This window comes from Carassius auratus, chromosome 14 (assembly GCF_003368295.1).
Source record: "Carassius auratus strain Wakin chromosome 14, ASM336829v1, whole genome shotgun sequence".
Classification (NCBI taxonomy): domain Eukaryota; kingdom Metazoa; phylum Chordata; class Actinopteri; order Cypriniformes; family Cyprinidae; genus Carassius; species Carassius auratus.
This window is the reverse complement of record NC_039256.1, coordinates 33,367,563-33,393,081: the sequence shown is the minus strand read 5'-3', so window position 1 is coordinate 33,393,081 and position 25,519 is coordinate 33,367,563. Positions and strand designations below refer to the sequence as shown.

At 35.1% G+C, this 25,519-nt stretch overlaps 1 protein-coding gene across 1 annotated transcript; it reads left to right on the top strand.

Moving 5' to 3' along the window:
- The first annotated feature begins 13,067 nt into the window (after positions 1–13,067).
- LOC113114411 (somatolactin-like) lies at positions 13,068–18,371 on the top strand. Its single transcript, XM_026281345.1, has 5 exons — positions 13,068–13,093; positions 13,351–13,541; positions 15,099–15,212; positions 17,451–17,630; positions 17,701–18,371. Exons 1-5 carry the CDS (start codon positions 13,078–13,080, stop codon positions 17,902–17,904), a joined length of 705 nt encoding a protein of 234 aa, XP_026137130.1. The 5' UTR covers positions 13,068–13,077; the 3' UTR covers positions 17,905–18,371.
- Positions 18,372–25,519: the final 7,148 nt, after the last annotated feature.

Sequence of the window (25,519 nt, the reverse complement as noted above, 5' to 3'; positions counted from 1 at the left end):
CCTATGACACGATTTGCAAACTACTGCGAGACTTCAATCTATGACCAAGAGGGAAAGAAATCTAAATTTCTGACAACTTTTACTTTTGTTTCAGTCAAATCCCAACCAGCCATTGCTGTTAAACCAATAATTCAACCCAAACTGACAATTGTATCATTATTTACTGTCATTATGTCATTGCAAACTCATGGTGCTGGAAAAGAAGCATTCATGCAGTACTTGATCATAGTAATATTTGTCAGGCTTCAAAAAGGGTCAACAATTACACAAGTGTGTGATAGCTTAGTGTTTTAATTTTTTTATTTTTTTTTATTTTTTTATTTTTTTATTTTTTTACTGAAAATGTCCTGCAAAAAAAAAAAAAAAAAAAAATGAAGTTGGAAAAATGGACTGTACCAAGGAAGATATTTTTGTAGGCCAAAACATTGAGACTTCTGCTTCCATTACCAAGTCAATGTTTTTATTTATTTATTTATTAATACAATTGTTTTTTTAACAGATTTTAGTTAAAATCCCTGAAATAAGGTCTGTGGTGAACACAAGCTCAAAATATTTTTAAAGTTACATTCTATGACATTAAATCTTCAAAGCTTGAAAGTTTGAATATACTAAGTTACTTTAACTAGATTTATCGAAGGCAATGTGCAAGACATTTAGAAGTTAACAAATTGAAATGTGCTGTCTACATCAGTAATACTGTCATCTACTTTAAACGAACGTGTAAACATTTTTTTTTTTAAACCGAAAGAGTTATCAAAGCATAATCATGACACTGAAGTCATGTTACTATGTCAAATTTTTACTTGTGTCGCCTGTATCGTCTTCAAAATTAATTAAGTTGTGTTCATTTCATTATCATGATGAACAAAATCTGCTGTTTTCAGTATTAATAATGGTGTGCAGTGCCAGGACTGACATCAAACACCATTGGCTCTCAGTTCAAAAATGGAGAATGACATTTTGCATCTTTGACAGCTGAAGTTTGAAGATTATCAGTGAATTTTCAATGTTGGTCTGTTCCACATGTGAAGTGTCCACTGGACCAGTCAAATGGACTATAAGGTGTTTTTGAAGATCTTTATACGGAAAAATAAGCTACATTTTCCTAAATGTAAATATAAACACATTTTTGTCTTGGTGACTTAAAGAACAGGAGTGCTGCATGCAAACCAGGGACATTGCTCTTTGCAATTGCATTTTTTGGTGAACTATTCTTTTAATGTAGCTCGCTCAGCTTCACTTGAACTTGAAGTTAATGGTTTATGAGTAAACCTTGTTCTTCGTGTTTCAATGCTTTTAAGAAGACCACCCTTTGATCTTTTATTTAAGAATTTTAGACAAGATGATCCCGTAATTCGTCGAGCTCTAAATCACATCTTTGACCTGTTTGTACCAAACCGAATATTGACAGTAAACAACATCCTTTTGAGACCATGATCATTAAAAACGAAAATACTAATTCTTTATTCTGATTGCCTGGTCTAATATTTTTATACAATACACATAACCCTGCAATGGACTCTTGAATATATCTATTCACATTCAAAATAAACCAGTTTAGGAAATATGCATTAAGGTTCTGATTACTCCACTGGGGTTTATTTTGCAATAATGCATGTCTGACCTGTTTAATAAGTCAGGTCTCTATCTCCACTGTTGCTTTGGTTTGGTTTGGTAGAACGCTGAGTCTGAGGATAACACATCTCTCTTTTCTCTTTTCTGTCAGTCGCCTCTGGCCCCAGCATTCCCTCAACTCTTTCTCAAGCATGTCAGCGAACGGAAGGATTCAGAAGGTCAGAGCCAGTAGGGACTGCCTCGTGTTGTAGTGCAGCAGGTCTTTGTTCCTCCTCTGCGCCGCTGTTTGGGAGGCTGACTTACTCACTGCTACATCCCAGAGCCATTCCTCATGTCTTACGACTGAATCTGTCTGTGTCACATCGCATTACACTCACAGACTGACAGCTGGACGTAGGAGATGTCAGTGATGTTCCCTTCTAAAGGGAAAGTAAGACATGCCTGCGACAAGCTGAAAACAAATCTGTTTATTAGCTAGAGCTGTCGAAATTAATGCAGCATCTTTTTTTTTTTTTTTTTGGCATCCCTTTGATTAGTATTGCAATCAAGCAAAAGAGAAGTTATGTCAGTGCTGGCGTGATCTCTGTGAAGCAGCTCTCTGTGAAATAGTGCAAACAAACTTCTGTCAAAATGACCTCATTTTTGACTTGGTTTTGGCGAGTGACCTCGCAAACACAGTTGACATTAAGTGCACAAAAAAGATGAGCATACTGTGCCAAGACCTTCAGGGAAGCTTCCATGATGAGGACCACCATGGACATATCATGCAAAATATTCCTTTAAATATCTGAAGAGAACTAATTATGCCTTGTTTCCATACTCCCTCTATCTTTGTATGATTTATGCAGAGTCTTAGCAAGTATTCTGCTTTTTTCTTCTTCTTTTTTTTCAGTTAAATCTCATTTCATATGGGACGTAGTGAGCAATTTGTCTGTGCCCCGAATCCCAATGAGGGTGTTTGTGGGAGAGGGTGAAGACTCAGCATGGTAAATACAAAGGAAAGGGGTTTTCAGAAGGTTAGCTGGCAATCACTGCCACACACTGCACCGGGAACGGCAGACAATAAAACAGACGGGGCAGGAGATATGTTGTTTTGGAGGAGAGCTTGGCTGGAAGTGTCAGGATCGACCCCTAACCCTTACTGCATTAATTATCAAAACACTTCTGTTATTCTAATAGCTTTCGAATATGAAGTAGGCTGTACTTCAAAAAAAAAAAAAAACCCTTTCGATTTGATTATGCCGAATATGCATTCACCCCTCTCACCCTCTCGCAGTGGAATGTTTCTAATTAGTCGATATGCATAGTTTTTAAACCTTACCCTCAACTTTGAAGAAGCAGATTTGCATTTGACAAAGCACAGCTCTTCTTCCAGTGTGACACTACTGCATCTAATAATAATAATAATAATAATAATAATAATAATAATAATAATAATAATAATAATAATAATAATAATAACATTTAATGAAAATGCAAATAAAAAGTAGGATACAAATAAGATTTGTTGATGCTAACCCTGAATCAACAAACAGAACTAACAAGTATTGCTAAATGTGTGACTGAATCATATAATAACTTAATTAATATTGATAGTTCAATCTTCTAGCTGACTACATCTTTTATTATTATTATTTTTTTTTTTTTTTAAATCCTGTGAAATGTGCACAAACTACTAGCTACTACTAAATATTGTAGAAACATAATTTTCTGTAAAGTTGCTTTGTAACTATTTGTTTTGTAAAAAGCGCTATACAAATAAACTTGAATTGAATTGAATTTGTTGATAGATTTGTTCCATATGTACGTCTATCTATCTATCTATCTATCTATCTATCTATCTATCTATCTATCTATCTATCTATCTATCTATCTATATAATAATAATCATCATTATTATTATTATTTATGTCTAAATTAGGGGACTTTTTCCCCTAATTTCAATAGAACACATTTAAAATTTTAATATAAATATACTAAATGTTTCTTTTGATAAATGATTGATAAATGATTAAGTTTAATTAGCTCTCTCTCTCTCTCTCTTTCTCTCTCTCACTCTCTCTCTATCTCTCTCTCTCTCTCTCTCTCTCTTTCTCTCCCTCCCTCCAAAATCTAATTAAACTAATTAAAATCTTATAATAAAAAAGGATAAACAAATGAAATGAGAAAAATAATAATAATAATAAATAAATAAAAATAAACAAATAAATTAAAAAGTCAATATCTAAACTTTTCAAAGTGCAAAATGTTTCCGTTATTTACTTTTTTCTTAATTTTCAGAAAATGAATTTAGAAATAAATTTTGTATTTCCCCACTAGCAGATCTGCGAAATTATAAATATGTGAGGTGTATATATTATATATATATATATATATATATATATATATATATATATATATATATGTGTGTGTGTGTGTGTGTGTGTGTGTGTGTGTGTGTGTGTGTGTGTGTGTTTTAACGATGTCCAGATATTTAATATTTTTACTGGAAAGAAGCCTATGATTAAGATAAATTAAAGTGATAAATGACTAAAGTCACTGAGTCGTCTTCTTCTTCTTCTTCTTCTTCTTCTTCTTCTCTGAAATAATCTGCAAGTGGCAAAAAAAAAAAAAAAAAAAAAACTTAGCCCTGCCCCAAACTTATGCCATTAGATGCTGTATATAGTTTGTAAGCAATCTTGTTCGTTTTATGCATTAATCAACCTTCAAAATGCCTTAAATATACTGTAGCTGTATGAACCGAAATAGAAAAGAAAATATATATATATATATATATATATATATATATATATATATATATATATATATATATATATATATATATATATATATATATTAGTGCTGTCAATCGATTAAAAAAAATTAACTAATTAATCGCACAATTTTTTAAAATTAATCGTGATTAATCGCGATTAATCGCAATTAAAAGACTGAAACTTTTTGGATATGTAAATGTAAAATGTAAATAATTAATGTAAACTCAAGACAAAGAAACTATTTAAATTCAAAATATGATTGTTTATTGGAATTTTTGTTTAACTTGTAACACAGATTTTCTCATGTAAACAACATACCTGCAATAAACCATCAATATCCTCCAAATTAACTGTTGGCTTGAAAGCCATATTTATTACAGAAATAAAAACACAGGCATGTAAGTACCATTTGAATTTCAAAACAATCAATGCCAATAAAAAACAAAAATGATTTCCACGTTGAATTCTAAGTGGACTGCAAAAAAATTCCAAAGTATAGTCATTGCCAGTGCTTTAAGTGGGCCGGTACACACAGGTACTCAGTACCGCCACTTCCAAATATAGCTCTTGAGCGTACCGCCACCTCTCCGTGCGCCCAGAACATGCTTGTAGCGTACCGGTACGCTCATTTGGACATCTGTTTTAATAGAGGTTTTAATCTTTTTGCCGATTTTCAGAGCGCCCTTCACAATGCAAGCTTCCTAATTCATCCCACCCAGAGCAGAAACTACATTACCCATTCACCCTTAAGTTATACAAGTGAATAGCGCATGTGTCGCTTTTCCCACTGTTAAGTGTCAACAACTCAACGTGGCCAGAGAAGGTGTGTGAAACTCGTTGTGAGTTATACTAAAGCAAAATCTTGAGTATTTATTGTCTGATAAACATTAAAAACTGTCTGAGGAGGTTGAGTCGTCCTGCAGCCCCCGCCGGCTGTTCATTGGCTGCAACATCTTTTTTCTAAGTTCTAAAAAAATACCGTAGACGGCAAGGCACAAATTTAGATATTCATTTATCTAATTAATCTATAGCCTATGCACAAAGACAATATGATCTTTTTGTCCCCTTTTTGTTTTAAAGCTTGATGAAGAGAGAGAGCGCAAGTTGCTGCAGCTGAGGAGGACAGTGATGCACGCGTACAGGAGTGATTGACAGTTCGCGGCACTGTGTACAAAAAATACTCCGCTACACAATTATTTCTTTATTTTCGTTTAAGCTTATTAACGTTAGCGTTACAGAAAGGTCTGATTTACGCACTGTTACAGTGATTGTTTTTTTTTTTTTTTTTTAACAAAGACATTTGAGTTCATGATTTTAATGTTTCTTGTGGCAGACTGAAGAGTAATCCGGCAGAGTTTTATACTGAAACTTTCCGTCTAAAAGTCCTTCCTTGGTCTTATCCATATTTCTTTGCACGTTGAACACACATAGGCCACAACTGGAAATAAAAAAAACTGCAACCGCGTTAATTGCGTTATTTTTTTTTAACGCGTTAAATATTTCAAATTAATCTAATGCGTTAACGCGCTAATTTTGACAGCACTAATATATATACAACAATAAATGACCCTTTATGACCACTTAACCTTCAAGCTTCAACTGCATTGAGTTATTGCCTCAACAACAGTAAGTGAATCTCTAGACTACCATAGTTCAAACTAACTCTGACGCACACAGGCAACAGCTACAGAGATAGAAAGCTGAAAAAGATACGGAAGTCAACTGATCTGATAACAACACTAAAACCCTCAGCGACTGGAAAATCTGGCAGCGGCCTTGCCGAGCGAAAAGGTCAAACGGATGGAGACGCGCGTCGGACAGCGGAGAAACATTCAGAGCTCAAAGATAGCATGCACTTTGAAAACAAGAAAAAAGGGCGAAGAGGTGCCCTGCTTATGCACAAGACATCTCTTAACAGCCATCTGTCCTCCCGCTCCTTTCTGAGACGTCGTGTTTGACAGCGAGACCCGACTCATGCTACGTTTGATCCTCCGATAACCCGCGAGGATGGGCGGACATGAGAGAGGCATAGCCAGTGGCTTAAAAAATGAAAGAAACCAACTTAGTTTTATCCTCACAGACAAAACACCTTAGATTTACGAGTCTCTGAAGAACCGAAGTCCAGGAAGGCAGACGGCGTGTTTTATTTGTGCCACTTTCTCAGGTCCTGCTTTGAAGAAAATATAATCTGGGCTCGGCGACTTCCAAGCGTCAGGCTGAGACTCAGATGTACTTTGTGTGGATGAAAGGAGGTACAGGGAAAAGTGAGCAGCACTAAACGAACGGCGTTTACGCGTCTCCAGCTGCGCTCTGGCTCCAAACCTGATTGGTTCGTCCTGGTTGTGTGGCTGCATATCTTTGCAGCATATGGAAAGGATATCGGTGTGACTGATCTTATTTACAGCCTTTTTCTTCAGATCATCGCTTCTGTATTGCAGTGTGGGCTACATCTACCTTTGGAGAGGAAAATATTGCAGATTAGGATTCAGGAGTTTAGCCGGAGGGTGACAGGAGGACAAGGGCGAGATGGAAGTTGTGAGACGAGGAGTAGGTGGTTGGGTTTTAACATAGAGGGCCTAATTACGCTCGGAGCGAAGCGGTAATGCATCTTTAGCCCAGAACTGTCATCTACCTAATCTCTCCATAACCCCACCCCTCACACACCGCACACATAACAGCTCATGCAACAGAGCGCTCCAGTTCCATATTTATTCATAGCACCGCGTTGTGTGCTGGTTGGTTGATTGATTGATGGCTTTGTTGTTTGGACGCTTGCATGCGCACACGCTCAGACATTTACAGCCAGATGTTGCTGCCTAGAACTTCATCATTTAGACCTTAACTGTGAGCCTCGGGTCTGAATAATTGCCTGTTGGCTGTATTTTTGTATTTTACAGTGCCTTAATTTACTCGATGGGTCTGTTTACATGAGCACCAATGTCCTACCGTAAAATTAGTCTGAATCCCCATGATTTCCTTGTTAGCCGAGATGAAATACAGACAGTGTTCATGCAATTAAATGGGTTGTTCTGAATTCAACATTTCAACATATGTTATTATATATATTTTTTAGTTATCATAAAAGGAAATTGACATCTCCCAGCAGACATGCAACGTCATAAGAAGTTGATATGATGGTTGCAACATTGGGTGACCAAAATTCTGTGTCAGGTCATATCCATGTTAATTTGATGTCCAATATCGATGTCACCTGACGTTGTTTTAGGTTGTGTAACCAAAATTCAGCTTTAAGTCAAATAGGCGTCAAATACTGACGAAGACCTGATTTTTTTTTTATTCTCAACCAAAACACAGATGTTCTGGGTCGGTTATATGTGGTTTCTTACTCTTCACAGTCGAAACAGTCCAGTTTGGTTTCAAGATGCAGTTTCAGTCCCTCGATCAGTGTAAGTATAAAGGATTTTTATTGGGAAAATTGTAAAACTGATTGCTTAGAAAAGTGAAAGCAAACTGAAGGAGATACTGACAAATAGGAGGTTTGTTCAAAACCTTGTCATCATTTGTAAAGTCAATAAACAGACCGAACCAGCAACAACTGAGCTTAAGTCTTCTTTGTTCAAATGAAATTTGTGTTGCATGTGCATTATAGGATTCATTTGTGCACTAAACTAGAAAATTGGACATTGGAAAAAAAAAAAAAAACACATCCTCAGTAACTCAATGTATTCATGCTACATTTTAATTAAAATGGGGCTTTGAGAAAAATAGACATTTTTAAAGCATGTCAATAATTAATTCGAGTTGAGTTGCTAAGCTTCTTAAGGCACTAATGCTAATTAGAGCATTAGAAAGCTATATATATATATATATATATATATATATATATATATATATATATATATATATATATATATATATATATATCAAAACAACCCACTTCTCCAATACATTAAGAATTTATTTTATCCACATTTTGTTCTGTTGGCAGACAAGAAGATGGAAGTAGAATGACCTAATTGCGGCCGTCATAAAGATGCATAATTTCCTTCTCACCCTTCATTCTTGTATTCGCCCAAGGATAATTGATATCACATTGTAAAACACACACATTGTCCCTTTGTATCAGCAAATCCTCATTAGAAAACAATGCATTGGCTGCTTTCAGCTAATGTATTTGTCACAATCTCCAGTGAGCTGATGTACTGAGCATTGCAGGCTTCACCGCACTAAAGCTGTCCTCCTACACACACACAGACATTTATTAAGTTTGCTTAAGTGAGCTTTAAGTGATAACAATTATCATAAATCAGGACACCGCATTTCACAATAACTGAGCTTGGAGCAAGTGGACGCAAGAAGTCATTATATATAAAGGAAGAGAAAGCGCCATTGCACCGAGAACATTTGTCAAGATTTACGCTCCATATGACTCCGAGCTGAGACAACCGTAAAATACAGAAACAAGTTTGACTGTAAGCCCGAGCCAGAGTGTTTCCTCACTTCAAACCTCAGCAAAATGACATTATTTTTCGGAGGAAAACTGCTTAGTTTGTTTATTTATTTATTTGTTTGTTTGTATTTATTTATTTGTTTTTGCATCATTTGAAATAAGAAAATGCTTTGAAATGTTATATTATGTTTGTTTATCCCACGTTTGACTCTTGTGAGACTATTGCAATATTCCTTTTAATGTCTTGTCTTTTTATACATACATATATATATATATATATTTTTTTTTTTTGGAGGGCTGTGCTTAAAATGTGCTAGCCTGAATTAATGTAAATTACTATAAACACACACACACACTCATTCACAACACCACATTCAACCCCCAATGAAGCTTAATTATAAAGTTGATAGCACTCAGATTGATTAGTCAGCGTGTCAATCAAACATAGAAAGGAAAAAAGAAGAAGCTGTGCAGTAATTGGCCATCAACGTCGGGGAATAATAAATATTCATGTGTGTTCTGAAATTGCGGCTCTCTTCTGGGTTAAAGTGGCTCCGCACTTGAGTTTCGTTGCCCCCTTCACATCTGGAGAGGGCATGTTGCCCATTCCTTAATACGAATTAGCCTGGGCCAGACTTCATCTGTTGGGAGTGCTTAAAAAGGCTGATTTGATAACCTCCTTCTCACCCACTCAAGTGTAACACTTTCACACTGGCAGTCTTGGGGCAACAAGTTTTCACTCCTAACTGATGCCTGGTCAGGACCCCTTGGTGTTGCTTTTTAACAAGACAGAGCTGCAGAGAGAGAGAGAGCTGCCAACAGAAGTTCGAAACGCTCGATCGTCAAGTAATTCATGTACATAGACATCTAATAGTTCCAGGAAGTTCATATAGCAGGCAATTGTAATACATTGAGTCATAGAAACATAATTGCGATTTTTGGTAATTAGTAGACAAAAAATGTATTTACTTACAATATTTAAAAAATACATCGACACATATATGTAGCATGTATATGTAGTTATATATGCGTTTGCTTTTAATTGATAAAATCGGCTAATATTTGAGGATTAATGTGATCAGCAATCCTTTGTAAACATACAGTATTTTAGGCTGAAGTTACCAAGTTAAAAGTCTGTGTTTGCTATATAAACAGCATTGTGGTCTTTTGCCAAGGTAACTTCAGCTTCTACTTTTTGAGTAAACTATAACTGTAGTTGTATCTGCCTGTGATATTGTGTGTTTTATTGAAAAATGGTAGGTTTATGGGCAGGGTTGGATTAAGTGCTCATAAATGTGTAAATAGTGTAATTTAAAACTGTTGTGACTGTTTACACTGAAGAATCACACCCTTACATGTATGGGCAATATTATTACCAAATATATAATTTAATCACAATGATAAAATTCCCAGCACCTTTTGTCTCAGCATATTGGTGCCAAAGGTTTCTTAATTAAAGCAATGGAGGACTTTGTACATAAAAAAAGGATGCTAACGAGGTATCCTGAGCGTCAAAAAGAGACACCAAAGGGTCCTGACCAAGCTTCAGTTTGTGACGAGTTGGGAGTGAGAGTGTGTTGTTTGAGGTGACGCAGATCAGCTCACCCAGGAGTCTTGAAGATCCACTTCTCTCTTCCTTCAACTCTTTCTTTGAATATAGTCAATGCAGGTCACTTTGACCTTGTGAATATTGAAGTATATTTTGTTGATTTTTTTTTTTTTTTTTTTTTTTGCTGATGCTAATGAAATAATTGCACAATTTGTTCCACTTGATTGCATTAGTATTTACTGATTTGCATTCTATTTTATATATAAATATTAATTTCCAAAGAGGTCTTACAGGAAAAATAAATATGTGGCAAAACTTGATCACAGCATGAACTGATTTTATGAATATGATTATTTTCTAAACGAAAACAACAAGGCAGATGGTCAAATAAATGAACAGCATTTGGCTATCAATAAAACACGTTGATCTATGAATTATTGCATATTTTGTGACCTAGAAATTGACTTCCTTCACTGCCTGACAAAAACAATATTTGTCAAATTACAAAAAAAGACCGAAAACTACAGTATTTATTAATCTATAATATGTATTTGCTGTAAATTGATTAATTATCCTTCTTTTTAAATGCATATGTAAAGAGTGTATATGTGATAGCAATATATTTTTTCATGAGAAACATCACCGTTTCCTCTTTCTGGACTCAGAAGGCTGCGTTTGAATGCAATGAAAGCAGACACGTGAAGTGAGATTAGGACTGAGATTAAGAGATCAGGGTGTTGGGATGTTTTGGGTGTGTGGCGGCCGGGCGGACCTTGAGCTGCAGGTGTCCTGATGAAGATGTGTGAATAAGGAATGGCTCTCTGACGTCTGACCTGCGTAAGTTTGAGTCCAAGAACAGCTACAGTTTCTCAGCCCCTCGCTCTCATTGGCACTGAGACAGGCCCTTTAAAACTCAAGTGACCCCTAAAAATCACCTCATCACAAAGGACAAAGAAAGGACAAGACAGATTGTCAATGGAGCCCATACAGAAATCAAATATATTACCTATATTGCTCTATATAAGTATATATATATTGGGGTTATATGGGGCATTTAGTGATTCCCAGCACAAGTTTAGCAAATAGTAACATATAAACATTTGTTTCTCTTTTTGAGGTTTCTGGAACATTCTGACTATTCCCTGAAATGCAGCATATTGCAAACTTATTAAAGAGTGGGCGCTGTGCTTTACATAAATAGACGAGGCACGGCAATAGAGCTGTAATACAATGTCTGTTGGTATGCGCCGTAATGAAAATCAGCCGAACAAAGTGGGCTTAAATCTGAAATTTACAGACCCAATCCATCGCTTTAATGTTCAAATTGGATTAAGCCACATTTGTGTGGTTCGGGGACTCAAATATGTAGGACACATCATAATGTGAAGAGAATTGCAATATTCAGGACTTAATGAAGTCCGCCGCCCACCTGCGAAGGCATTATTTCAGTATCCTGATGTGGATTACGCTCGGAGAGAGATTGCTTTGGCTGACAGCCTATAGCTTCTACACAGAGATCTCGGAGACAAATCACCTCATCTCATCAACACAGACAGCTTCCTCCCTACGGCAAGAGAAAACACGCTTTCAAGAAGTCTTAATTATAGAAAATGTCCAATAAATAAATTAAATAAAGCACGAAAGATAATAGGATGCAAAAGAACTACTAGTTTATACAACAGAAAATCTAATAAATGAATAAGAGACCGATTCAAAAAACACACACACACACACACACACACACACACACACACACACGAAGGGATGCTGAAGTATCATCATATAGAAACTAGTTTTGGTGAAATACAGTATTTAACATCTTGTTCATTTTGTAGTTGATGCAATAATATTTAGTTTATTGCAGCTGCTGTTCATCAATATACAGATAAAGTTGTTTTGTGTGTACATGTGTACATATTAAAAAAAGAATACTGTATACAAACATAACACATATTACATATATGGTAACTTTTTTTTTTTTTTTTTTTTATGTTTCTTATCCTCACTTGCGCTTATTTATTTGGGCATTTTAAAATGCTGGAAAATTATATTTTACACTTATAAGTTAAATTTGATATATTTTATTTTAATATATTTAAAATGGATTTTATTGCTTTTTTGTTATATCAAACAAACAAATAAATGGTATATATAAAGACCAAACATGCATGACATATTTACAATATAGATATATTAGAAGTAGTATAAGTATAATAGCTTTTGTATAACAAGCCATTTTATTGTATTTTTTTATGTCATTAGTGTTAACACTCATTTATTTTATCACACATGCAAGTTTAATGGTAATAATGTGAACAATTACACTTTACAATTTTAAATTGCTTAAAAATATATTTTCTATTTTAATATATTTTAAAATATCACTTGTTTTGTTTATTTCTGTGACGGTAAAGCCAGAGAGAGAGAGAGAAACTGACTGTACTGACTGGGCATCTTGATTGTAGCTCAACTATAAATACGTTTCTTCCATCTTCAGCTGCTTTATTTTTAGCAACTTCCCATTCATTAATAAAACCTGCATTATTTTTGGTGGCATTGTTATTAACTGTACTCATTCTGGTATTCTCCGAGGTATCTGTCACGGCGTCTCAGGTTAAAGAGCTGCATATGCAGGAGTCTGAGGAGAAGGCCACGGCTCTTCTTACTCTCCAGCAGGTGAGTTCATGAATCTATGGATCTCTGAGAATATTCACCAAACACTGCTATATAAAGCCAGTACGTTCGTCTCGAATGCAGACAACTGATCATACACAAATCTGTGCAAAATGAACAGGGTTAAAGGTACATGGACTCCAGATTTGAATTTGCTCTTTGCAAAGAAATCAGCCTAGAGCTAAAGCCTAGGAGAAATGCAGTGAAAACAGCACTCGTTTAATAAATACGTGATCTCTACAGAGAGCAAGAATATTTCTAAAGATATTAGCTTTTGACAGTTCAGCTTCTTTCTTGGCTAAAGTGAATCTCTGAAGTGAGTCTCTCAGTTATGGTGTGTTTCTCTGGTCATGTGTGTGTGTGTGTGTGTGTGTGTGTGTCCTCAGTTCTGCAGGCCTGGCTGTGGTGTGTGTCTCTGTGGTCGTGCTGGCTTTCTCACGCCGTTCCTCTGGACTGCAAAGACGAGACCGGATCCCTCATCCAATGCACTTCAATCTCTCAAGAGAAACTTCTAGATCGCGTCATCCAACACGCAGAGCTCATCTACCGCGTCTCTGAAGAGTCCTGTACTCTGTTTGTGAGTGAACCATCTCTGTCTGATCTTCACTATTAGCTGCGAGATCATTTTCTTACTCGGTATTTCTGTCTTGTCTTCCAGTACAGATACTGTATCTAAACAGTCTTAAATATAGATACATTTACTTGAGAAGCAGTGTGACAGTCTAGTTTTCTGACACATGTATCAAAGTGAAGTGAGTTTATGCTTAAAACAAGGAAAAAATGCCTGCACCTGACAAGGAAAATTAATTTAATTCAAAGGAAAAACTTTTTTTCTTTTTCTCACGCCACATAAAAAATGGAAAATGTGACTTTAAGCCTTAAACAAGAAGAAAATAATAATAGTCATAATAATAATAATAACAATAACCATTATCCTCAAATAAATAAATAAATAAATATAAGACAAGTGTTATTGCAGTTTTTTTTCTTTCTTTCTTTTTTGTTTTAAGTATAAACCCACTTAATTGCTATATATATATATATATATATATATATATATATATATATATATATATATATATATATATATATATATATATATATATAATATTTTTTTTTTTTTCTGATTGTTTGTTTGTTTAAAATTTAGCTTTTCAAGTAAATGTTTATTGATATTTGTACTTGAAAATAAGACAAAAATACAAACTAATAAAAGTATTTTTGAAGTGTCTTACATTTTTACTCTGTATCACTACAGCATACTGGATATAACAAAAAGCAACAAAATGAAGTTTATTTTTTTATTATTCTTTTTTTTATAAAAATAGGGTAATTAATTAAAAGAAAACAAGACTATTTTTCAATTACATATATTTTTTATTGGTTATGTGTTATCTAATTTTATAAATGTTTCTTAAAAAATATATATATTAAATTTTACATCTCAAGTAAATGTATTTTGATTTAATTGATTTAATAATGTTTAGACATTTATACTGGAAAGCAAGGCAAAAATACAGAGGAAGAACATCACTTTGTTGCTGTGAAATAATTTATTACATCATATGAAGTTGTCTAAATAAACTCCTGCTAAATCTGTGCCTTTTTTTTCTATAAAGAAATATTAAACACAGAATCAGATAACAGATTTAATTTCATCTCATCAGCTGAGTTATTAGTAGCCAGACTGATAGCAAGTTTTCTTTCATTTAATGTCATTATTCTGTTTCATTTAATCAACCTTGCTTCATTATTGCCGGCTGTGTGCATGACTTTGAATTAATGAGATTGTAATCTTAATGAATAATCAGACTCATTATAAACACTGTGAGATGCCTATCAGTCTTGTTAGATTATTTCTCCATTCTTAGGTAGATAGTCTCCTCGCAGTTGGAAAACATGCAGAGAATGATGGTATAATTTAATTCCTCACTTCTAATCTCCGTTCACACATTTATAAGGAAGGCTCTTCTGTTGTCTGAAGAGACGTATGTGGGTAATTTTTCATGTGAACTGCTGGCACTGCACTGGAAACCTTAAATGAGTCAAGAGTCAAGAGACTGACATCATCTTCAACACATAAAGGAAGAGCCAAGGCTCCTGTTAAATGTCTTCATCTTCATGTGTCGTACAGGAGGATATGTTTGTCCCGTACCCTCTGTATGCTTTGAGGAATCAGGGAGGAACCATGTGTCACACCAAACCCTTCCCCATCCCAGGCTCCAAGACCGAGATTCAGCAGATTTCGGTGAGGAGATGTTCCATTGATTTTAGATTGAAGATACAAACTAGCATAGCAACTTTAGAGGTTTCATCCTCACACTGCAGGTTTAGCTTGTTGGACAAGAATCAAAGCCAGTTCGTAATTTTGCAATTTTTTTTCAATTTTTGGGTTGCCAAAAAAAATAAAAAATAAAATAAATAAATAAAATAATAATGTCTTAATCTGTATTGTTTCCTTGTTTAAAAAATGTATTAAATTTAATTAAATTTAGGTTTTATATAATATTTATTTTTGGATTTGATTACATCTTAAATTATTATTATTATTATTATTATTATTATTATTATTATTATTATTATTATTATTATTATTATTATTGTTGTTGTTGTTGTTGTTGTTGTTGTTGTTTATTGTTGTTGTTATTTAATTTTTTAGGCATAAATTTAACAAAATGTATGGAAGTGTACATTTTATAGCAAGACATAATCATTATTCATTAACAAACAATTAATTAAAACCAATTGGATGACGAAAATAAACTTGATTCAGTATATCTTGTACAATTTTGCTTAGAATAAGTTAATTAAATGGGTTAGCTGTTAAATTAATTCATCATTTAATAATACTATTTTTACATGCATGCAAAAGATGGTTTCTTCAGGTAAATGAAAATATTGCGGTTAAAGTTCAATGTAATTCACATCCATCCATGCATCTCAGTACAGGTGAGGTTTCCAGCTCTGAACAAATGAGCTCTGTGTAACAGCTTTGGTGTTGTTCATCTAACGCACTAGTGTGTGACAGCGCTCTTCAACTGAGAGACTAACCTTTCTTTAGAACTAAATTACCTCTATCTCCAAAAGGCTATTTTCTTTTCCATATATATATTATATTTTCCGCCTGCTGAAATAGATTTGAATAAACACTGCAAAGTGCTTTATTATCTTACTTGTTAATGAGTCTCGACACGCCACCAGTGTACACAGCCAAAGTAGACACGTCTTTCCATTTGATTTAGACATTTCACACTCTCTGAACATTCGTCTGCAGCTACTGTACATAAAAAAAGTTTAGCAGAAACACTGAAACTGGATTTCCTCCTGTTACCTCTCCTTCACCGAGTGCTTTGCTGATTTCTGAAGGAGGTAGACTTGGCTGCTGTATTCACAGGGTTTAGTCCGGTTAGAGTTCGAAGTCTGTAATGGAGTCAGGGTTTATTTATTTATTTGATAAATTGTTTAATTGTTTATAGTTGAGATTCATTTAAATCATGCATATTATATTATATAGTTCATTTTTTATAACATCTGCTCCGACCTTTAGCATTAAATGGAAAAAAATGGCAAATTTACTTCTATGAATTTCCGCATGTGAAATAAAATAATAACAGACTTAGTATTATATATATATATATATATATATATATATATATATATATATATATATATATATATATATATATATATATATATATATGTGTATGTGTGTGTTTGTGTTTGTGTGTGTGTGTGTGTGTGTGTGTATATAAATATATATATATATATATATATATATATATATATATATATATATATATATATATATATATATATATATATATATATATATGATATTAATTGTGTTATTATTTTAATATTATTATTTTTTGTTGTTGTTTGTTTGTTTTATCTGTTTCAGTACATTATGTTGACCTAAATGAAAATGATAAATTGTATTTAATTTCATTTAAATTCTATAATTTTCTATATTCTGTAAATGTTCTATTACATTTATTATTATATTATCTAAAATATATTATTTATTTATTTGTTTGTTTGTTTGTTTGTTTGTTTGTTTATTATTTTAGTTTTAGTTTTTATTAACAAATAGCGGTCTGCTTCACCGTGCATCACAACTTTTAAGTTCAGGCTTATATAATCAGCTTGTGTTAGTTATGAATCTAGTTTTCTGGTGTTTAGGAATGACAGCTCCTCTTGGTGACTGGGTGGCATGGTTTCTGAACACCAATGGTTCTTCATGACGTGTAAATGTGGGCGATCATGTGTTAATGCATTCATGTTTCTCAAGTCAGAAAGTTCAAGCAAATGGGTTTTGCAGCTTAGTGATAAATGCCCCTTTTAGACTGGAGAAAAAGTTCGGAAAGTTACAGTATGTTGTCCCAGTATATCAAACTCTTTTCTTTGTAAGAAAAGAATAGAAATCAATGCACGTTGTATTTCTCGCACCATGAGCCCTTTCACGTCTCCGGTGTGTTTAATGCAGGATAAATGGCTGCTTCACTCGGTCCTGATGCTGGTGCAGTCATGGATGGAACCCCTCGTCTATCTGCAAACCACTCTTAATCGTTACGATGACGCCCCGGACGCTCTGCTCAACAAGACCAAGTGGGTGTCTGATAAACTGCTCAGCCTGGAGCAGGGGGTGGTGGTCCTCATCCGCAAGGTAAATCAATAACAACAGCGTCTGAGTCTGCAGCCGAGTCGAGCAGCGGTTCACTCCGGTGTCTCCACAGATGCTGGATGAAGGGATCCTGACGCCGTCCATCTTCGAGCACTCGCTGACCCCAGACGATGAACCGTCCCCAGAGATCCCAGAGTCCGTCCTCAGGGACTACAACCTGCTCATCTGCTTCAAGAAGGACGCCCACAAGATGGAGACCTTCCTCAAGCTACTCAAGTGCCGTCAGAGCAACAAGCTCAGCTGCCTTTCCTACTAAACCTGCATCTCATCTCATCTCAGAAGAAAAAGCTTTATTTTGAAGAATCAAATGTGCACGTTGACTTGGCAGTAGTTACCGTAGTTAGCAAGATTAAATGAGATCCCTGTGTGAAAGCCAGAAGTGACTTTATTCAGTGTAACGTGAAGAGAACAGAAGAAGAGTCGCACCGCTCTCACACACATCTGCACTGGTTGTCCTCCTTTCTCTTCCGAACTTGAGTTTGTTTGCAATACAGACTCCACGTCGTCTTTTAATGTCTCTCCTGGTCTCTGGTGTGTTGGCAGGCGTGTGTGTGTGTGTGTTTTTTCTTAAAGTTGAGATGGTTTTACCTTTGTATTAGTTAGATGGAAAAGCTCTTGATGCAGAAATATGCTAATTAAGCCACGAAGCGGATCGTGAATGTTTCCAGTGTGTGTGTGTGTGTGTGTGTGTGTGTGTGTGTGTGTGTGTGTGTGTGTGTGTGTGTGCGTCTGTGTGTGTGTGTGTGTGTGTGTGTGTGTGTGTGTGTGTGTGTGCGTGTGTATGTGTCTGTGTGTGGGTGTGTGTGTGTGTGCGTGTGTATGTGTCTGTGTGTGTGTGTGTGTGCGTGTGTATGTGTCTGTGTGTGTTGTGGGCTGAGGGATTTGTTCTAGGAGAGAAAAAGCTTTACTTTATGTATGAATATAGTGGAAATGTACATGAGATATGACACAAGATAAAAATCTAACTACTGGACGGACAAAGAATGAGAGCAGACTGATTGAATAATGCAAAGTGTGTATGAAAAAAAAAAAAAAAAGTTTTGCGTATATGCTGATTTTTTTTCTTTATCTTTTTCACATTCTACTTATCTGTTTAAATAAAAGCAGGCATATAACATGTGTGTGTGTGTGTGTGTTTAGATCTATCTATCTATCTAAGTAAAATCTCTGAAAATCATTGAAATAAGATAAATGTATCTGAGTACTAACATGCATGGCATAAGATGCATAAAAATAATGATAATAAAAAAAAAAAAAAATGCAATCTATGAAAACAAGTCTCTGAAGTAAATTGATCGTATCCTCCAGAGTTGTGGTCAAATTATCCGGCAGTAATTCCCATCTAGACAGGATGAGGTGAACATGACTAAAGTTAGTGAATCAGGGTTTAATAGTTTGGCTCCCTCACTGTTGTGCCCTTTTTCTGAGGGTTAATTGACTGCTATAATTATGACCAGAGGGTAGGAAAGACAAACAAACAGGCCTGTTAAAAATGTTAATGAGGTAGTGGTTCTGTAAAGCTCTGTCTGTAGCCAACGACCATCGTGATGGCAACAGAAGCAGGGAGTTATTAAAGAAAACAAGCATCACTCACATCGTCCTTGTGATCGCTGTCATGGAAACATCACGTCAGCCCATCTACACTTTTCTCAAAGCATTTGCAAAGAAAAAAAAATGTTTTAAAACATTTATAATGTTCGTTACACACACCCACACCAGAAGGTGGCACTAGACATCTGCACTACAAAAAATATATATATATATATATATATATATATATATATATATATATATATATATATATATATATATATATATATATATATATATATATATTTTATTATTATTATTTTTTTTTTTTTTTTTTTTATCCAAATTTTCCAAGGGCAGAAAAGTATGAGTGTGCTGAAGAGAAATGGGTTGGATATTAAATATGTGGACTGTTTATGTGTGTATTATATTCACTTGCACGATTCAGCAGGAATCATGAAACAATCTAGTGTTGTGTTTTTAGATTTTATTTTATTTAATCTTTTTGTGTTAAATTTTTCTTAATATCATATAATTTTTTAAGCATGCAAGGTTTGCTTGATGAGAAATAAGATATGACCAACATTAGAAATAACTTATTTTTATTTAAATATAAGATGCTCACAGTTTTCATTTTATACATTTGAACAATAAACCATTTTTACCTACAACAATTGAATAAATTTGCAATGTATTATTGATCAAAGATACATTTTCTCGCATTCAAAATGGTCCCGAATGGACATGAAGACTGTGCTAGCGTTTAATATTCCACGCCCACCGTCTCAGTGTCCAAGTTCCTCTTATCAGAAGCTGTAAATCAGCGTCTGGCTGTCATGAGAGGGGTGCTCCGGCACAGTGAGGGTCTTGTGGGCAGGATGTGGCGGTGAGGCCTGGTGTCAGCAGTGTCAGGTTCAGCTTCCTGTGTCCTAATCATTTCAACATGGAGGCTCATGCCTGGGCTCTGGCTGCTAAACCGCCACCCCAGCAGCGTGGACCCCCAGCCCTCAGCCCCCTTCCGCTCCCTCGGCTCTACAACCATAAATATTAAAGATCTGCTATACGAGAGTGCTGCAAGGTTTGGGGAGCTGGGGAGCGGCGGTGACTAGATGATTTCACAGTCTAAGTATTATAACCTCAGGTAGGAAAGACTAGACTGCGGGAGCTAGGAGAGAGATTGTGCTCTTACTGGAGCAAAGAGGGAGTGAGAAAACAAAGATAAATACGTTTAAAAAGACGTTTAAAGGGACAGGTCACCCAAAACTGAAAATAATTGGTCATTGTTCCAAAGAGAGTGCTTGACATTCTTTTGAATGCTTTTACAAGGAATGGGGAGTGAAGCTATCAAGGTTTACATTTTATTTATTTTTTTTTTATTTTTACTTGTGTTAACTTTCATTTATTTTATCATACATACAGTTAAATGGTAATATAGTGAAATATTACACTTTACAAATTCAAATTAATTACAAATATATTTTCTATTTTAATATATATTTAAAATATAATGTACTATGCCTTTAAATTCACTATTTTGCAAAGTCATTGCAGAGTCTCCAATTCTGTCTCTCAATGTTTGTTTTTGCTTTTTTTGTGTGTGTGTGTGTGTGTGTGTGTGCATGTGTGTGTGTGTGTGTGTGTGTGTGTGTGTGTGTGTGTGTGTGTATGTGTGTGTGCGTGTCTGTGTGTGTGTGTGTGTGTGTGTGTGTGTGTGTGTGTGTGTGTGTGTGTGTGTGTGTGTGTGTGTGTGTGTGTGTGTGTGTGCACTGGCTCAGAGAGACTGAAGCTGATCTTTCTCCAAGCTGCTTGGAAAACAAAAAGTGGCCAGAATCTCATAAACACACAGTCATGCAACCGAACACACTATCTAATACTGAAGTCCCTCTGAAGGCTATACACAACTGTATCCTTCTGTCCCTATGTGCTTTGAGTGCCAAGGTGCAACCCGTGCAGTGGTGTGGAAGAAGAGAGCGTAACCCCAGATTTGAGCTCAGGGAGTGGGGGAATGGTGTATAGTGTGCTCCTGCCTGCTCCATGAGCTCCCTGGAGGCTGTCTAAGACAGACTGTGTGTATGTGTGAGAGGAGGAGAGGTCACAAGGTCACAGGGTTAGGCCTCTACTAACCGTTCCAATATGTGCAAAGATGTCAAATGAAGTGGCTGTGGTTGTAACAGTCAGCTAGGGTTTCTCTTGCCTGAAAGAAAAAGTGAGAGAGTCAAGGGCCTGTTGTGTACCACCACACTCAGAAAAACACACTGGATAATTTCAAAGCAGTGCAAAAAGCAACTTTAATTAAACATATATTTAGCATTATATACATATTATGACAACTTGGAACTTTGTGCATATCATTGTGGAAAGAAGTGTACTTATAGTACTTATAGTACTTAATGTGCACTTTTAGTGCATCACATGTGTGTGTGTGTGTGTATGGATGTATGTATGGATGGATAAATGTATGAATGAATACTTAAAAAAAAAATCAAAAAGTGTTATTTCAGTTAATATAAAATTAATCAAATAAATTGCCACTTAAGTGCATTAATGGAGATAAACTTGCATTATTGCTTTCTAACACACTTAAGTAATATTTAAAAAAGTTACAATTAAGTTTTACTTTAAAGTACATTAAATATATATATATATATATATATATATATATATATATATATATATATATATATATATATATATATATATATATATATATATATATATATATATATATATTTAATATCATACTAAAGCACATTTAAATTACTTGAATATAATTTTAACTGATATTTGATATTACATTTAAAGTTAAAATATTTTAATACATGGTTTCAAAATGACCATGCATATTTTAGTTTACCATATATGTTTGTCAGTATATTTGAGTAATACATTTAACTAACTGCATTTCATATACATTTTAACTAAACTATAACAGATTTTAATTTAATTGTAATTTACATACAATCATGTGTCAGATATTCGGTTCACACTTAAGTATATTATTTTAAAGTTTGTTATTTCTGTAATAAGTGTTCTATGAAGAAAAAATTGTGTGTATGTTAAGTGTACTGTTTTCCTGTGTACCCATTGGGGAAAAGCTTGAAAATCGGATTTTAAATATGTGGCTCAGAGCATCTACATAATTTCATGGCTCATAATGACAAATTTAGGATTGTAAGGACTTATTTGGTAGGAAGAGGGACCATCAGCCAACAGAGATCAGGCACAGGGCACTTCGCTGGAGGCCAGTTAGGGAAGACCTCATCAATCCAGTCTGCCAACCGTACAACATTCCCACGCCACCGCCGGTAGAAAACAAAGCCCTGAGCAATCCCCCAAAATGACCACTTTACTGACAGACCCTAGTAAAGAGAGTATCAGTGCATGGAAAAAAATACTAAAATGTTTACCTTTTTCATCCGCAATTAATGAGGAAATGATTCTCTTTGGGTTAAAGTCATGTTTTGCTTGGTACATCCAGTTCTGCTGGGGTGATTGTTTGGAAAATTGCATAAGTTCTGGACGACCTGTTTCTGACAGATGTGTGGGTGTTGATTTGCAAAGTTTTTATTTTCATGTCAAGTAATTTTTCAGGAGTCACGTTCATCATGTTTTAGGAATATTTACAGTAGGCGTCAGCAATGATTCAATATGCGTTTCCCATCAGTGAAATCTCTGAACCTTTCGCCCTTGCTTTGTTGGCTAAATGCTCAACTTCTACTTTGGAAACTGACGCGAGGTGTTCGTCTGAATCACTGTCTACACGGTTTTCTTCTGATTATGACTCCACCTCTCAACCTCCAAATGTTCTGAAACGTTCAGATTGAACAAGAAAGTCTGCAAACCAAGCTGTTGTTGACAGAATACTGAGACGTGGAAGGCGTCGCGTTTATTCACGAACGCTTGTTTGAAAGAATTTTGATAGACTCCCATCTGTTTTTCAGTTCAGGAGTTCAGGTCTTCTTATAGACAGTTATAAGTGGTCCATATGAGCATCTATCTCATCTTCACATATCTCAGCTTCAAACAGATGGAGGGAAAAATACTTAAATAAATAACTAAAAAACACCTTATGCTCAGCAATTACACCATTAGTGTTGGGGAAAATATATGTTGATGTTAAAAGCGTCCCAGCGAAGTGGTGGGATGATGCTTGTTGGGACAGGAGCCATCCAAAGCCACACTTTTAATCAGTGTAACTTCCTATTTTTCTTACTTCAGCCGGAAGCACCTTTTGAGATCTTCACAGATGCTGCATTGAGACCAACAGATTTCAAACATAAGCGAAATATTTCTGCTGTGATATTTCTGAATATACTTGTCTCCCTTCCAACAGACACTGTTTGCTTTCGAATGTGACACAAGAATAAAAATTCATAATTTAATAAAAGCATTTCAGTTTCCTCAAGAGTTTATGCCAGCGATTGATTGTCCCTCGACTCAGTTTGGATCTATTTCTGTTGGCGGATGCACACAATACCTGGCAAAACTGTGTCTAACGTGTGAGTTATTCAACATTAACTTCTTATTTATTGAACAGTTGCATGAAAGCCAAGTCTCAATCGTGCTGTTGGATGTTAAACATCATCACTATCATTACCTGCTCCATATTTGGAGTGTAAGCTCTCTTAGTTATTTCATTTTGCTTAGTTATACTATATTATAAAATATGAATATGTCATTTATATGGCCTTGTGTATCATCTGTCTTAAATAAACACTTGATAAATAGACAGAACACATTTCCAAGGCTGTCCGGTTGGTGGTGTGGTTAGTAAATCAGGAGTTATGATGTGTTTACATGTTGTGGTTCTCGAAACAACCTCAAATTAGTGGCTCACTTTCCTTTCTGACAGCACTGACCAGGACAATTGCTGTGGTCTTTTTTTCTTCTCAGGATTAGAGACCACTATAAAAACGCTATTCTGTCATTTGTTTGCTTTGAAATTGTTATGTATGTCTTTGCCCAATACCAATCCACTTCCATGTGAGCTGTGTTTCTGGTGCATGTTACATGCATAAAAGATCCAGTTTCTGCTTCGAAGGCTGGCTTTCTGTGTTGATTTTGAAGGAAGGTCTGGTGTTAGGTTTTTAGACATGCTTTGAGAATAACGATTTCTGTCTCAAAGACACACAGAGACAGATTACAAATTCAGACATTACCTCATGAACACGAGTAGCCAGAGAGAGAGAGAGAGAGAGAGAGAGAGAGAGAACAAGTGAAAGAGATGGAGGTGGAGGCAATAATATCCCACAGCAATCTGATAGCTGGCAGGGTTGGAAGGTCAAACACACATAGTTATCATTGCGGAACTATATGTGAGTGACATTTTTCACGAACAGCAAAGGCATATGGTGCATTTATTTTAAAATATCACACAATATAGAGGCATAGACGCATAATGTTCTTTCTGACATTCAGATTTAAGGCTGTAGTTAAAAAAAAGACTGAAATTAGGCTGAAGGGCAGTAAAGAGCAAAAAGAATGCATCACCGCATCAACACGACTGAAAATCCAATAGAAGTATAGCAAAATGTTATACTTTCACAAGCTAGCCGACCACACACCGTTATGATTTATAAGCATTTGACATCATGCACTCCACATTTTTAACAAGCCATATCAACACAATAATCATACATTTTTCAAATAACTGATCAGATCAAACAGATATTTTTCTCCATGATCCATTACTCATTTAATCGTCTTTTTTTGGGGGCGGTCTTGTCACTCATTTTACATAATGATAATAATTTTCCCTGCCATTGCTATTTTTTATATTGTAGGTTTGTAGTCTATTAAATATGTTGCAATAAATAGATAGTGCACTACGAAATGCATACAGCGTGAATAATACCATGCTTCCTGTGCAAATTACTCTTATTCAGTGGGATGAATGTAGCATGATTGCTGAAACAATTCAATTTTATGAGTTGAATCAAATCTATTTGCAGCTTGTGAATCAGATCTTGAGCGACGGCTGAATACTGTTACAACCAGCCCTATTAAATGTTATTTTTTCTGTCATATAAAGCGCTGCAAATCACTGTGAGTTTTAAAACAATGGACCAATCAGGTCTGGGGGAGGGGTAAGTGTACATTGTTATGTATTTAAACATATAGGTATTTGTAAATGTGTTTTGGAATTAACGTAAACACTTGAATTATTTGTCGCTTTAATTTGTTCTGTCTTAAAATGGTCATTTTTGATTATTGTGCTGCTGAAATGCTGTCATGATGTCATGAAAGCACACACAGCGATTCATTTCTCTTTCTAAACGGCTGAATACCCAGCATGCAGTAGTGCAGCGGGGCTCATGGCTGCACAGTGTGTGTGGGAGTGA